Consider the following 15,169-nt stretch of genomic DNA (forward strand, 5'->3'; position numbering starts at 1 on the left):
CTCTTTTTAACCATATTTAGAGAACTCACAAGTGTCTGCAGCCCCAGCCCCACTGAGCTCGGTGCCCAGGGGCAGGTGGCAGCCTTAGGAGCCCCGCATCTGTTCAGGAGCGCCCTCGGGCCACGTTCTCGCTGTGCTGACAGCTGCATTTTCACTGTTGTTGTCGGAAGCAGTGCCACTCAGCCTGGCCCCTAGCAGGTGCTCTGGGGACAGTTACATTACACAGGCTTTGAGCGTCTGGCCAGCTCCATGGTCCCCAGCAGCCCTGCTGGTTGTAGGGTACGGTTTTAGGGGACATGAGGTTTTCCAGGGACGCAGAGCATTAAAGCAGAAACGCCAGCAGCTGCTTTGTGATGCTTTGAATTCAGTTGTCTTGTTGCTCATACATGAGCGCTAAGTAGTTCTATCTTCAAAAGCCGTAGTAGAACGTCTCCTGACTTTCTAGTGCTCTTTCATTAAGGTTGGAGAACCACTAACCTCTACCTATTGAAAGAAAAGGTAATTTCGCATGTTTTTAAAAGCATGTGTATGTACATATACATATATATCCAGAACAAAGAGAATTCCGTCTCTCTGCCAGGAGGTAGAGCTCGGAGTTAGAGATCTATGAAATAAAAAACAGCCTCAGGTTCTGTGTGCCTCGGATAAATTACCACGCACACTCATTGTAAGTTACACCCGTTCGCCAGTTGCAGGGAGGCCGGGAGGACTCACGGTAAACGTGCTGTCTGAGCTGACCCGCGTCCCGCTCTCCCGCAGTCTGGTGTTTGGAAGCCAGCTGGACATCCACTCGGGCGGGGTCGATCTGGCTTTTCCACATCACGAGAACGAAATCGCCCAGTGCGAGGCCTTCCATCGGTGCCGGCAGTGGGGAAACTACTTTCTGCATTCTGGTAAGTCACGGCTTCACGTTAATTTGTTCTATTTCGGGTCTGTCGCCTCCGTTTATTGCTGAAACAGCTCCGTTTGCAAACGCGTGGCTCCGGTAAAGAGAGCTGTCTCTCCGGTGTCCGGGTTTGCGGCAGCTGGCTGGGAGCGTCGCCGGATCGGAGTCACGAGTGTGTCTTTTTAGGAAGAAGTGCGGGCTGGGCAGAATGTGGGCACCATTCTCCGTGCGAGGCTAGCGGCAGAGGCACAGGCGCTCCACCGTCTGGTGGGCGACGGGGGGCTTGACATTACCCTTCTCTCGGGACGCGGGGACATGCCACCGATTGAGCCATCGGGCCCGCCGGAGCCCGCACACACGTCATGGCCGTGGTCCTGTGACTCTGTGCTCTCCGGCGTGGGGACCTGCCGGGCGCCCGTCGGTGAATGCGGGCCCGGGGAGCCACACGTGTCCACGGTCCTGCCACTGCATCATTATGCCCGTTTCCGACTGTCGGGACAGCAGGATCTCCTCCACCCATGGCCCCCCGGGGCTGGAGAAACAGCGGGGTCTCCTGACGCACGGGAGGGGCCGTCCTCCCTTCCTGAAGTCAACGGATGGAAGAGAAGGGGTTGGATGGTTTCATTTTCTAGAGATTGTCAAGTTAAAAGATGTTTGGTATATACGTGTTACATCGAATTACGTGTTCAAGGTTATATTTCCGTTTGGAAGCCACATTTTCTTTTATTTATTTAATTTTTTTTTTGGTAAAGATTTTATTTATTTGACAGAGAGAGAGAGGTCACAAGTAGGCAGAGAGGCAGGCAGAAAGAGAGGAGGAAGCAGGCTCCTGCCGAGCAGAGAGCCCGTTGTGGGGCTCGATCCCAGGACTCTGAGATCATGACCTGAGCCGAAGGCAGACGCTTAACCCACGGAGCCACCCAGGCGCCCATGGAAGCCACATTTTCACCAGTTCTCAGAACACTTGGCCCTGGAGCACCGTGTGCTCCGTGTCCTACCGTACTGGGAGAGGGGGTCCCTCCAGAAGTAAACCCAGAGGGGCCCCAGCTGGACTGAGAAGCCCCTGAGTCGGGTCGTCCTGTCTGCACATACGTGGGGATGAAGGAACCCCCGCCAGGCTCTGGAGAAGCCCGCGAAAACGGCTACGGCGGGAAGTCGAATTAGTCCTTCTCAGAGACCTGCAGCTCAGAATGTCCGGGATCCAGCGGACAATGGCCAGTGCCTGGTTTGCAGAACCAGAGCCCTGGTCCCTCCTGGGCGGAGGAGGCGGTCAGGCCGGGGTTTCCAGGGCTCGGGATGGTGGTGGTGGGGGGGGTGGGTAGTGGGAGGAGGTGGGGGGAGGTGGGGGATGGGCAGGAGGAACTTCCGCTGGGCGGCACGGGGCTGCCCGCGGTGGGCAGGGCGGACCCCACACCCTCCAGCAGGCTCGGCTGCAGCTTCCCTCCTGGGGGCCCGTCCTTCAGCTACGCGGGTGTTGGCCTCCCGCAGGGTGAGGCTGGCTTGCAGTCCGGCCACTCCCCCTTCTTCCACCCAGTTCAGAACAAATTACTGGTTTTGTTTCAGGACATTTGCACGTGAAAGGCAAAGAAGAAAAAATGTCGAAATCACTGAAAAACTACATCACTATTAAGGTAACCGTGCCCCGCTGACCTTCCAGAGGGCTGCCGTGTGGGGCGACCCAAGTCTCCGACCCCCAGTGCTCCCGGCCCCGGCAGGCTCGTCCTCCCTCCACGTTTAACTTACTGTTCTCGTGGTGAAAGCATGCAGCGACAGTCCCCGTTCTGGTTCTCGGCCGGGTCCCCCTGCCCTCTGCGGGCCGGCTTCCCCACGGACATCTGCATTCGGACGCGCACGCCACTTTCTTCCCCCACCCTTTGTCCACACGGCTACCCTGAGTCCCATCACCCCGTTTCTGTCCCACCGCCCACCTGCCGGCCTGTGGCTTTGGGGCTTCGCTGCGTCGTGGGGCGGAGGGACAGCGTGAGTCCACGTGAGCCCAAAGTGTGTGAGCTCACAGGGGCACGTCAGACACTTTGCTCTTCGTCTTTGGGCCCATGAAGCCAAATGTAGTCTTAACTGCAAGTACTAAAATGACAAGGACAGTTATGAGACCTTCATCCCCTGAACACACAAGCACTTGCCTTGTTCCCACCATCGTACACACAGTCGTCCCCCTGTGCGTGGTCTCACTGACGTGGTCTGGAAGAGGGGGCGGCAGCCTCGCGCGGCATCCCACACCTGCATCCGTCCCCCCTCGGCTCGCGTCCTCACAGGGGCTTTGTCACCTCTCATTGTCACAAGAGGGGTGAGCACGGCACAGGAAGGTATGTTCGGGGAGAGGGAGACCACGTCCACGTAACTTTCACCACAGTGTCACCGTTAACTGTCCTGTTGTCGGTAATCCCTGGGCCTGAGTGTGATTAAATGTCCTCACAGGCGTGTCTGTCCGGGGACGCACCATAGGCAGAGGCTTCGGTCCTGTCACGTGCCCGGGCGTTCCCGGGGGCTTGAGCGTATGCCCCATGCACAGGGCGGGTGCTGGAAGCCAGAAGGGGAGCGCGGCTCATACGTTCGTCGTTATGTGCTTTCCTGATGGAAACGTTGAGTGTTCTGCACGTTTTCCTCCAGAAAAACACAACTTACACACTCACCACGTAGATTCAAGGTTACTACTTTGCTGCATTTATTGTGTTTTCTGTACCGATGGGCGTGGTGGGCGCATGTGGGGTTACCGAGCCGTCGGACAGCATGACACTGCCCCGTTCTGCGTGCCACTCCCCAAAACAAGGACGTTTCCCTGCGTAACCTGGATGCCAAGCGTGTCAGCGGTCACTTCTCAACATGAGTGACCTCGTCCGTGTTCTGATTTTCCCTGTGTCCCAATGTCCTTTATAGCCTGGATTCTTCTTAGACGAGGATCCAGTCAAGGTTCATGTCTCGCATTTGTATGCTGTGTCTCCTTGGGTGTTTCAGAAGACATTTCACCACCGTGAAACGCACAGAACCGAGAAGTCACCATCGAGACCGTTGTTACGTGCACAGCGATGTTGTGCGAGGGCGCTCCAGGGCTTCCTTGTCTGGCCAGACCGAACCTTTCCCCTGTCGAGCAAGTCCCGGGCAGCCCTCCGCAGCCCCTGGCGTCCACCATGCTGCTTCCCGCTCCCGTGACCTTGAGTGACTGGGAGCCCGTGGCTTCCCGCTCCCGTGACCTTGAGTGACTGGGAGCCCAAGGAAGCGCAAACTCGCGGTATTTGCCCTTCATGACCGGCCTGTTTTGCTCAGCACGACGTCCTCCGGGTCCGTCCGCCAGTGCAGGCGACAGAGCTCCTCCGTCTCCAGGGCTGAGCGACGCTCTGTGGTGGTGGTGGGCTGAGGGCGTGTTTTTAGCTTCTACTGTTCAGGAGTCTCTACGTGTATTTTCCGAGTGGTGCTCACGTCTTGAAGACACGAGGCCAGTTTCGTGGACTGTCGGGCGTTTCCTGTTCCTCTGGGGCGTCGCGTGGCTTGTCCTCCTGCCTCCTGTTCCCCCGGAGCTGGAAGTGAGGCGTCAGGGCTTGACTGAGGCCGGGCTGACTGGCGGGACAGTTCAGCGGCGGTGCCGTGGGCTCTCACAGCAGCCCCCAGGGGGCCGCAGCCCCGGGCTGTCCTGCTGCCAATGACTTTGGGTCTGAGCACTGGGGTCAGCGATGGCCCCACCTCTCTCTGGTGTGGACATTCTTTTTTTTTTTTTTTTTTTAAGATTTTATTTAATTTGACAGACAGAGATCACAGGTAGGCAGAGAGGCAGGCAGAGAGAGAGGAAGGGAAGCAGGCTCACTGCTGAGCAGAGAGCCCGATGCGGGACTCGATCCCAGGACCCTGGGATCATGACCTGAGCTGAAGGCAGAGGCTTTAACCCACTGAGCCACCCAGGCGCCCCTGGTGTGGACATTCTTATCTCCCTTTTGCATACACGGACAGCCGCGAGGTTATCTGCCATCGGGCGTCCTGTTCCCTGACAACCTGCCACCTGCGGTGTTTGTACCCCCGGCGGTTTGTACCCCCGCGGGACGCACGCTGTCTGGCGCTGCGGCCGGGCTGGCCCTCTTCAGAGAAGGGCCGTGTCTGCTCTCTTTCTAGTATTGCTAGAAGCCCAGCTTGTGCACTTCGTGTATGATCAACTCAGCCTTTATTCTTTGGGGGCTAATTTATCCCAGATTTGACCTGGGGGAAAGTGAGGAGGCGGCTCCCTTGACTGGTCCCCGCACCCCAGGGAAACACCCCGTGTGCCCCTGTGCTTTCAGCCCTGTTTCCCTGTGGCTCTGGCCCTAGAGCTGCCACTTCTTCGCGGAGCCTCGCTGCCTCGTGGGGACGTGGAATCCTGAGCCAGGATCCGGGCATCTGGCGTGGTTGCTCTGCTGGAGTGACACCGCTGCCAGGCCTCTGCGGGGGCAGAGCTGGCGGACGAGGCGGACGCACACGCACGAAGCCGCCAGTCGCCGGAGTTCACTGTGGGCTGTCCCGTCTCACACGACAGGACCGGCTTCTCTTAGCTCTTTCCCTCCTTTACCGAAAGTCTTGTTTCCTTACAGCAGCATATCCGCTCTGTGCTTTATCTTAAAACTGACATGTTTCAAAATTGAACACCACTATTCCTAAGCAACAGCAAAACTATTGAGTTTTTACACTTGAGTTTAAAACTCAAGTTAAGATTTTCTTGCAATTCTTGTTTTTAGTAACAGCTTTACTGAGACATAATTCCCGTACCCGAGACCTCACCCGGTACCCTGTGTCATTCAGTGGTCCCCACGTCTTCACAGAGTGGCCGGCCACCACCGCCACCTGCTTGATGTGCCTTGAAGCACTCACCACCACCCCCCAGCCCCCAGCACCCACTGGTCTTTCTGTCCCCGTGGACTTGCCAGTACGGGGCTTGTGTTTCCTGTCACTCTCGGCGGCGTCGCGGGGGTCACGCGGGTGGCACACAGCCGCGCGGTCGGACTGTAAGGATTTGCTGTATGGCGTCCCCCTTCGCTGCACAGAAGCTCATTTGTTAAGTCTGTTTCCAGGTGGAGGGCGTCTTTCCCCTTTTCCGTTATTTTCCAAAAACATGAGGTGCTGTGTTCAGTGGGGAGCACCAAGAGAAGCGTCCGGGACGCCATCCCCAGAGCAGCTCTGCTCCCTGGCTTGTTCGCAGGGGACCCCTCCCGGCGCCCGCTGTGACAGAAAGAAGCCATCTGTGTGGGAGGCCTGACTCTCTTCCCACACAGCAAACCGTGTGTCCCGCAGTGCACCTTGCTTCTCCCCGTTCCCAACAAGCGTAACGTTGGGGTCTGATCTTGGAAGGATTGGATTTCACGGTGGGGAGTTTGCAGACAGCAGACCCGGCCAAGGAGCTCGCGGCGGGACGTGCAGAGCTGCGGGGCGCGAGGAGCCATGTCCTCCCCGGCCGTGCTCCCCGGCCGTGCTCCCCGGCCGCCCCTGCTCCGTCCCCCCGCGGCCGTCGCCTGTTTCTTTGCGAAGCTCGCGTGTGTGAATACATTCCTCGGTTTTTCTTTCCACACAAGTGCTTGTGCGGTGTGCCACCTGCTTTGTCCACTTAATGAATCTTTGGGGTCAGTCTCTTCCGTGTGGGGTTCATCCTTCCGAATGGCTGCTGTCCGCTGCCCCCTCATTAACTTAACAGTGCCCTGTTGATGGTCGCTGAGATGACGTCCCGTTTCTACTAGAGAGTGTGCGTTCTAACTGTTCTAGGTATCAGAGTGTGTCACTTTTCACAAGCCCTTGGGGGCCCACGAGGGTGCTGTACGTGATGAGTAGTGTGGCATGAGGCAGAATGTTCTGGAGAAAGCCTCGTCACGTAGCAGTGTCCTCGACGTGCCGGCCAGCAGGAAGTGTCCATTTCCCTTGTCCACACGAACACAACAGAATCTTAATCCAGTTAACCTTTTCCTTTTGACCTTGGTGAAAATCGACAGACCTTAAATTTCCATTTCACTGTTGGTTGTGGCGCAGTTGAGCATGTGCGCGTCGTCTCCTGCAACTCTGTATCTCGGCCGCGCTGCGGCCTTGCAGGCAGTCCCTGGGGACGCTCAGCCGTGTCTGTCATGGGAAAAACACCTGCCAGTTTCCCGGTTTCTAGCAGAAAAAGGTGTTCCTTCGAGCCCTCATCATTTTGGCAACCACGGATGGCTTCTATGACAGTCTGCGGGAAAACTTGATTCTTTCTGCTTGATGGACGTGAGTCCGCATGGGGAAAGTGGGTCAGATCACGGCCCAAAACAGGCCTTGTCTAATCTCTAGGTTGTGATTTGGGACCTGTTACTTTACTCTCAAAGTCGCCGCCTTAACTCGTGAGCCACTGCGTCGAGTTTGCGAGGGTCACCGCCTGATGGCCGAGTGGCTGGGAGGTTGTGCGCCGCCTCCTGACCTCCCGGCACACAGGCCTGGTGACACTTGGCCTGTCAGGGAGCTGTGTTTGGGCTGGTACGAGGTTAGTTTTCTATCCGCTGACTCTGGTGTAGTAACCCCGGTGCATTGGAGGTTGGTGGGTCTGCTCGTCCTTCCCTGGGAGGCTGTCATTGCACCTGCTCCTGCTCCATCAGCCCGGGGAAGCAAGGGGTCAGCTTAACCCCGGGGCCTGACCCTGTCACTGCTCCCAGGGGGGCCACCTGCTGGACCTCGTGCGGGGTCCCGGCCACTGTGTCCCCCCGTTGTCACACTCTGGGTTCACTGTTGCTGAGGAGAGGCCAGAAACTGCTAGACACAGAGCAGGTTCATGGGAGAAGGGCTGAGAACATCTCTCTACTCACAGAGAATCCATGACGAAGGGACAGGATGGTTTCAGGTTTTGACCCAAACTCCATGTTGTCAGATGGTCCTGCTGGAGCTGGCTTGTCCTTGGCGCCAGCGCTGGTCCCTGGTGGTGTGGCCGAGCACGTCCCCGCGGAGGCCGAGTCCGTCCTCCCTTCCCAGTCCCCGTGAGGCCACTGAGCGCTTCCCACTGCGGCCACCACACCGAGCTTTTGTTGAACTTCGTGCTGTTTCAGTAGGTTCGGCGAGGTGTCCCCCGTTCCCCCTCCGAACAGAGAAGGGGCACGCTTCTTTGTTAGACGCTTTGGAAGTCGTCTGCTCAGCGACAGGTCCTGGGTCACTGGTGTTCAGGCAGAGCTGGTGGCGTGTTCCCCAGGGAGCCTGAGCGCGGGGCTGCGTCACCGCAGCGCGGACACGGGCCCGGGAGCTGGGTGCCCGCGCTCGGCCACCGCGTCGTGGGAAGGGGCTCCCGCGGGCGTCGGCGCGGAGCCAGGGCCGCCCCCAGATGGCCTTTCCCGCAGACACTGCCGGACCAGGGAAGACCCTGCGGGAACAAGGCGGGGGGTTGCGCTCACAGTGAGTCTGGGAACAAAACGAAGTTTTCCTAAAAGTTCCTGACGGCTCGCTCCGCGAGGTCGGCCCGCACCGCTGCGGTCCGGGCTCTGGGTTCCCGTCTCTCCGTCTCTCCCCCGCAGGACTTTCTGAAGACGTTTTCCCCCGATGTCTTCCGCCTCTTCTGCATGCGGAGCAGCTACAGGTCGGGTGAGCGAGACGAAGGGCCCGTGGGCGCGCGGGGGGCTCGGGGCCGCGTCTGCCGAATGGCTGAACCCAGCCTGACGCCCGAGAGGGAGCCCGGCCCCGGCTCCCAGCCAGAACCTTCCAGAAGGGTGTCTCTCAGAGGCCGCGGGTTTTGGGGTCAGCCCGGCTGCCCCCGTGTGGGGGTCCGGTGGCGGGACTGAGCAGAGGGCATGTCCTCGTGCGGAGAAGTGCACGAGACGGGCCTGTCCTCGCTGCCTGGGCCGCCACCCGGGGCCCTCCGTCCCCACCACGGCTGGTCTGCTGAGACGAGGCCCGGGACACTCCCGCCCCGCACACGCGCCGGTGTCCGCGTGCTGAGCCCCGCGGCCGAAGCCTGTCGGGAGCAGACTCCGTGTTCCCCCCAAGCTGGCGGGGCCCGGTGCGGGCGTGGGCAGCAGCGGCCCTGGTGACCTCACGCGTCCCCTTCACAGCCATTGACTACAGCGACGGCACCATGCTCGAGGCCAAGCACCTCCTCCTGGGGGTGGCCGCGTTCGTGGGGGACGCCCGGGCCTACATGAAGGGACAGCTGGTGTGCGGCCCCGTCAGGGACGATGTGCTGTGGGAGAGGTAGGTGCCCTCCCAGCCGTCCACCTGGGTGTCCCGGGTGCCAGACGTGGGGCTGCCCGAGACGGGGGGGTGGCTTTTCGAGGCTGAGGGTCCCTGGAGGTGCTGGTGCAGGGGTGCCTCGGGCGAGCCAGTGGTCCCGTTGGGGAGGGATGAGGATGCCCTGCCTGCAGGGTGGCTGGGCAGGGGGGGAGTCACACCCGTGCCTGGACGGTGGCGGGGGGGGGGGCTCACTGGTGTTTGTCGGTGACTGATGCAGAGGCTCTGGCCACCTTGCTCCGTGGGTAGGAGGACTGGCAGGTGTGTGGCTGTGCCGGGATGGCTGAAGAGCAGGGAGGGTGGTGTCGGCTAAGCTCAGACCTGCTCACAAATTGACCAGCAGGTCCACAAAAGTCGAGTGCCTGTGGCAGCCCCACCGCTGTCACCCGGGTAGCGGCGCACGCTAGTTTGTGTGGTCACAGGATGGTGCCAGGAGGCTGTGACAGTGGGGTGGCTCAAGCCGGGCCGGGGGTTTGGTGCTCCTGACACTACATAGGGAAATCGTGTTTCCAGTTCCATTGCTGCATTAGAAAACGTGGTCATCCTTGTTTTGTCACGTGTCAAAATCGGACTTGACATCAGAGATGTTGAGAAGCTGGGAAGGTCGGGGACGTGCTCGTGTGGTTAGGACAAGCAGCGAGTGCAGGTTTGCTGCGTTTGTCGGACGCCCGTGCCTGCCTGCAGCGTCGTGGGGCGCGTCCCCCTCCTGGAGGACTTCCTCAGAGGACCGAAGAACCCGAGGCCCCGTGGGGGTCGGCCGGGGAAGGAGGGCGGGCACTGAAGCGGAGTCCGTTGGCCGTGGGAGCCCAGGGGACAAAGCCCAGCGCAGTGGGGCAGGGCGTCTGGGGGGTCGTGTGGCTTGCCGTGGCCGTCTGGACGGGGGACGGGGGAGGACGCGCGGGCACTCCCTTCCCTTGTGCGCTCCCCAGCAACAGGACTGGTGGGGGGGGGGCAGAGGCCGTGTGCCACTCCGGAGATGCCAGGTTCTGCTTTGTGACAGATAGTCCTGCCTGTGCGGCCTGCCCTCCCTTCCTGGTCACTCGGGGTCAGGCCGGAGAGCAGCCACTGCCCCACCAGCCAGGGCAGCAGGCCCGGCAGAGGGACAAGAGTCCAGCTCAACCCCCCACCCCCAGCTCACTGGCCCAGACCCGATGCCGCTGTGGCTGATGGCCGGAAGGGGTCCGGGGGCTCCACTGGGGTGTGAGGCGGCCGAGGCCAGTCCTTCCCCATGCCTGGACACTGGGGGCCCTGCAGGAAGTGGGGTAAAGACCAGTAGTGGACAGCAGGGAGCTAGCCCTGGAGACAAAGCTTCAGTGTCTGACGCAGCAGGTGTGCAGGACAGAGGAGGACAGAGGGGACCCGGGTGTCCTCGCCGTGGCTGGGGAAGACAAAGGAGGTGGGGAGAGGGCACTGGCTGGCAGGGGAGGGGGTTTCGGGGCCTGGCAGTGGAGGGAAGGAGGTGGAGAGGCCACGCCAGGCGCGGGGAGCAGGACACACCCAGAGCCCAGTGGGGCCTGTGTCCTAGGCCTGACGGGGCTCCTGGGCCCCAGAATCCTGGGCGTAGCAAGCCTGCTGCTGAGAGGCTCAGACAGGCTCAGACAGGCTGTGCGCGCGGGCCGCTCGCAGGGATGGGGGCGGGAGGCGCGAGCAGGCACCATCCGCCGGACCTGGGGCCACCCTCCCCACCCAGGGAGGCCGGGCCATGGTCGCAGGACCAGGTGTCCTGTGCGCAGGCTCCGTGGGGCGGGGGTTTGCGTCGCGCTGTCCTTCCCTCCGCCCAGGCCGGCACGAGGCCCGTGTGCGTACTGCAGGCGGCTGACAACATGGCGTGTTGTCGTGTGAGCCTGTCACTGCCGCAGTTGTAAGCCGTTGGGGGATACGTGTACGGGGTGTGTTCAGCCCCAGGTGTTAGAGGCTTTTTCCAAATCCGTGGGGACAGACGGTTCTGAGCCGATCTGACCCCATGAGGACTGTCCGTGCGCACACGCGTGAGCCCGGCCCAGAAAGGGCGAGGGGCAGACGCGCGGTCCCGCCTGCCCGGGGAGGGACCGGCCTGCACCCCGTTCCTGCTGCTGGGCAGCCCCCGTGTCTCTCCCAGGCTCCGCCACACCAAGGAGGCCGTGAAGGCTGCCCTGGCAGACGACTTTGACACGCCCGCGGCCGTGGATGCCATCATGGAGCTCGTGCATCACGGGAACAGACAGCTGAAGGCGCACGCTCAGGTGTGTCCCGGGACGGCCCGCAGGGCGGGGAGCTGCTGTGGTGGTTCCCCCTCCCCCGGAAGGCACAGCCGCCACCCTGCCAGCTCCCTGGGGGGGCCTCCAGGCCTGCCCTGACTTCCGGGGTGCTTCATCCTGCCCTGGGCTGCCCCCCGAGCAGGGAGGTCGTGCGCACGGACAGGTGGACTCACATGTTTGCTAACAGGGAAAGCGTGTCATCTTCCTGTCTGCTCCGAGTTTGCTGGGATGTGAAAAAGAACACGGGGGGATGCTATGTGCAGGGACTCCCCCCACCCCACCCCATGCCCATGCAGCCTGGCCCTGCTGTGGGCCTCTGCCCCCACGAGCCAGTGGCCTCCCAGAGCCCCACCTGCTGACGCTGTTACACGGGGGTCAGGGCTCAGCGTGTGGGTTTGGGGGACACCAGCACGCAGGTCCTAGCAGATCCCCATGTTACAAGTGGGCAGATGGGGGTGGGGGGTTCCCTGGCTTCCCCACCGTCACATGCAGGGCCAGTGAGGGGCCCCTCCAGGGCTGTCCCTGCCACACGAGGTGCAACCCCACAGCAGGAGCGGTGGCCTGCCGTGTCCGAGTTTCTACAGCGTTTTCTCGGCCCCTCATCCCCTCCTCTGGGTGGTCTGTCACAGGAACCCAGTGGTCCCCGGAGTCCCGCCGTCTTCGGCTCCATCGTGTCCTACGTCGAGCAGTTCTTTGATACCGTTGGGATTTCTCTGGCGGACAGACAGGTACGCCCTGCCCTTCTCGGTTCTCACCTGTAGCAGGGTCTGTGTGTACTCACCACCGCCCTCTCTCCTTTTACATGTTTTTTTTTTTTAAAGATTTTATTTATTTGATAGAGATTGCAAGTAGAGAGGCAGGCAGAGAGAGAGGAAGGGAAGCAGGCTCCCCGCTGAGCAGAGAGCCCGATATGGGGCTCGATCCCAGGACCCCAGGATCATGACCCGAGCCAAAGGCAGAGGCTTTAACTCACTGAGCCACCCAGGTGCCCCTACGATGTTCATTTTAATGGACAATCGTGTTGGACGTATTGACGTGCTTGAGAAAATGTTCCCGAAAAAGCAAGCCGGGTCAGAGCTGGTGTTTACTAGCGGATGCTGTAGGGATCTGGAGCAGAACCCGCGGCCCCTCTTGGCCGCACCCCGCGTGTCTGTCTGTCCTGCACGCGTTCTTTTCCCTTGTTTCTCCTGAAAGACTCTGAGTGCGGCCAGGTGCACAGTAGGACACCCCTTCCCCAGCCGAGCCCCTCGCCGTCTCCCACAGCACGGGCCTCTGTGCCCTCCCCCGCTCCCCGCCGGCCAGCCTCCCGCACACACCCCCCCCTCCGCGGGCCCCGCTGCTCCCCAGCACCCTCCCCGCCTTGCTGCACCATGAGACCGCGCGTAGGAACCCTGTGAAACGGGTCATCAACGTGGAAAGGCCTGGGCTGCGGCCTGGCATGACCATCACACGTGTGCTGGGACCACTCAGGCTTCCCGGACGGTGCCGTGGAGCGGGTGCCCGGCCCTTGTCAGGAACCGCTCGCTCGCTCGCCTTCCCTACCTCCATGGTGGACGCCGTATCCCACTTTGGGCTCTCATTTTTGTAACCAGAAAAACGGTCTTGTATCGTGGAGGTAGAAACTGAGGGTCCTGTGGTTGAAGAAGCTTGACCCCAGGATTGTAAACGTGTCGTTTCCTTCACACCCGTGAGCACCGACAGGCTCTGGGACCCCTCCCCGTGAGGGAGGAGGAGTCGTGTAGGTGGGCGAGGAGTTGACCCACTGGGCTCTCCAGCTGGGTGTGGAGAGGTGGGTCTGTGAAGGGGCAGCAAGCGCGTAGGTGTGTGCGAACCACACGCGAGCTGGACGCTGCTTTCGGGGTTCAGTCCGAGGAACAGATTGGGTTTCACGAGGCTCTACAGGTGGCACGCGCAGACCCTGCCCAGGGAGCCGGCTGCTAAAGGCGCCCGAGACGCTAGAGCATCGGTGGGACGGGAGCAGGGCGGCCCGGGCGGGCGGGCGGGCCTCACGGGCAGCGCTGCCGAGGACACAGACGGGAGCCCGGGGTCTTTGCCTCCCCGCGGCACTGGGGAGCGCTGCCTCATGACCGGGCCTGCGGGCCAGGAGAGCAGGGACCGGCCAGCAGCCCGAGCCCGGGGAGGAGAGCCGGGGGAGGACGGGCCCTGGATCAGCCTGGCACCGAATGGCGCGGGCCCCACCGACCATGCCGCTCCGCATGGGGCAGTCTGTTGCAGGGGACAGCAGCCGGGCCGCTCTGCACAGCGTGGTGGACGAGCTGGTCCGCTTCCGGCTGCGGGTGCGGCAGTTCGCCCTGGCCACGGGAGCCGCCACCCGGGAGGCCCGACAGCAGCAACTGCTGGACAGGCAGCCCCTGCTGGAGGCGTGTGACGCTCTGCGCCGGGACCTCGTCACCCACGGCATCAGCATCAAGGTGAGCCGCCGCCGCTGTGGCCTGCTGACGGTGGGCACGGTCACCCCGAGGGCGGCACGCAAACGTGCGGTCGGAGCCCGGACGTCTGCTGAGCCCCCCACCCCGGAGCCTGCAGCCGGGCCCCGTGGGGGCATCAGGGTGGGCAGTGAGCCCTGAGCATCTGGCCCACTTCCCCCGTACCTCCTCCGCAGGACCGGAGCAGCACGTCCACATGGGAGCTGCTGGACCAGAGGACGGAAGACCGCAGACCGGGGAGCTGACGGCCCCCAGCACCGTCCGGCGCTTACGCGGAGGCCTCGTGTCGTTCCTGTCCAGTCAGCATTAAAGTCAGTCCAACCGATCGCGTGTGCCTGAAATGTGGATTCTTCACGGTACCGATAGCCACACACAGGGGCCGGTACTGGTCCCGATGCTGGACCCTGGGCCCTGGGGTGACGCCACGGGAGGACCATGAGCTCTGGAGCCCTGGGCAGAGAACATAAGTCCTACAGGGGGCCCGGGGGCCTGTGGCCAAAGTCCAGCAGGGCAGAGCGGCCTGTACCTCAGGCAACGGGCGGTGCTGAACGGGGAGGGGGACCCTGAGCCGGGCAGCTCGCGTCACGTCCGTCTGTCACAGAAATGACATGTTTGCCGCAGAAGACCACCGTGTGGTGGCTGCGCCGGTGAGAGCGAGACGCGGGTGTGAGTGTGGGCCGCAGAGCAGGAGGCGGCACCGGTACCCACAGCGCGGCCCACAGCGGCTCTCCGTCCCTGGCCGGGCCGCTGCAAGTCCAGTGCTGCCGAGCTGGCCTGTCCTGCGGGCACCGTGGGGAGGAACACGCTAGGCCTGGTGGTGACACTTGACAGCCACGTTCACTCGTCACTGAACTTCAGGACCCCAAAAGGCACCACCGTCCGTTCTACAGGCGAGGAAACCCGCTCGGAAACGGACGGGCTCACGGTGAGCCGGCTCGTGCCGAGATCCCACCCGGCAGGTAGGCCCTTGACAGGGACACCCAAAGGTGGTCCATTCGGTACCTGGGGCTCAGGCTGTCCCCTGAGGGCCACGTGCTGCACTTGGCCCCCCCAGTGACCTCCGTGCCCTGCTACCTTGGTCTCGGGGTAAAAGCCCGTCCTTAGCTACAGCTAGTAGGTCTAGGGCTACTTTAAGAACAGCCGCTGGCTCCTTGGATGTACCCCTCGCTCACACTGGACCAAGAGGATGGGTACTTAGAGCAAAACCAAGAACAGTTCCGTGACTCGTGCACTTGACCTTCTGTGGAACAAAGAGCACCGCACCTTCGCAAGGTGGGGAGGCACAGGTGAAAACCGTGAAGTGACAGACTTTCACACGTTTGTCCCCCTGCTGACCGTGTCCTCGCTCAGGAAAGCTGAAAAGTGGACGTGAGCTCTGTCAGAAAACAATACAAGACTCGATG

The 15,169-nt window shown here is 61.7% G+C and overlaps 1 protein-coding gene across 3 annotated transcripts; it reads left to right on the forward strand.

The window, feature by feature from the left end:
* The first annotated feature begins 215 nt into the window (after positions 1-215).
* CARS2 (cysteinyl-tRNA synthetase 2, mitochondrial) lies at positions 216-14,092 on the forward strand. Of its 3 annotated transcripts, none has more exons than XM_080798119.1 (8): positions 216-893; positions 2,450-2,517; positions 8,374-8,440; positions 8,908-9,046; positions 11,181-11,304; positions 11,949-12,047; positions 13,545-13,751; positions 13,943-14,092. In XM_080798119.1, exons 2-8 carry the CDS (start codon positions 2,482-2,484, stop codon positions 14,009-14,011), a joined length of 741 nt encoding a protein of 246 aa, XP_080654245.1. In that variant the 5' UTR covers positions 216-893; positions 2,450-2,481; the 3' UTR covers positions 14,012-14,092. The 3 variants fall into 3 exon arrangements, with proteins under 3 accessions (XP_080654245.1, XP_080654246.1, XP_080654247.1); XM_080798120.1 differs by having other exon boundaries at positions 758-893; positions 8,374-8,435; XM_080798121.1 differs by lacking the exons at positions 216-893; positions 2,450-2,517 and having other exon boundaries at positions 7,340-8,435.
* The last annotated feature ends 1,077 nt before the right edge of the window (positions 14,093-15,169 follow it).

This window comes from Martes martes (assembly GCF_963455335.1).
Source record: "Martes martes genome assembly, chromosome: 3".
In the NCBI taxonomy this organism is placed as follows: Eukaryota; Metazoa; Chordata; class Mammalia; order Carnivora; family Mustelidae; genus Martes; species Martes martes.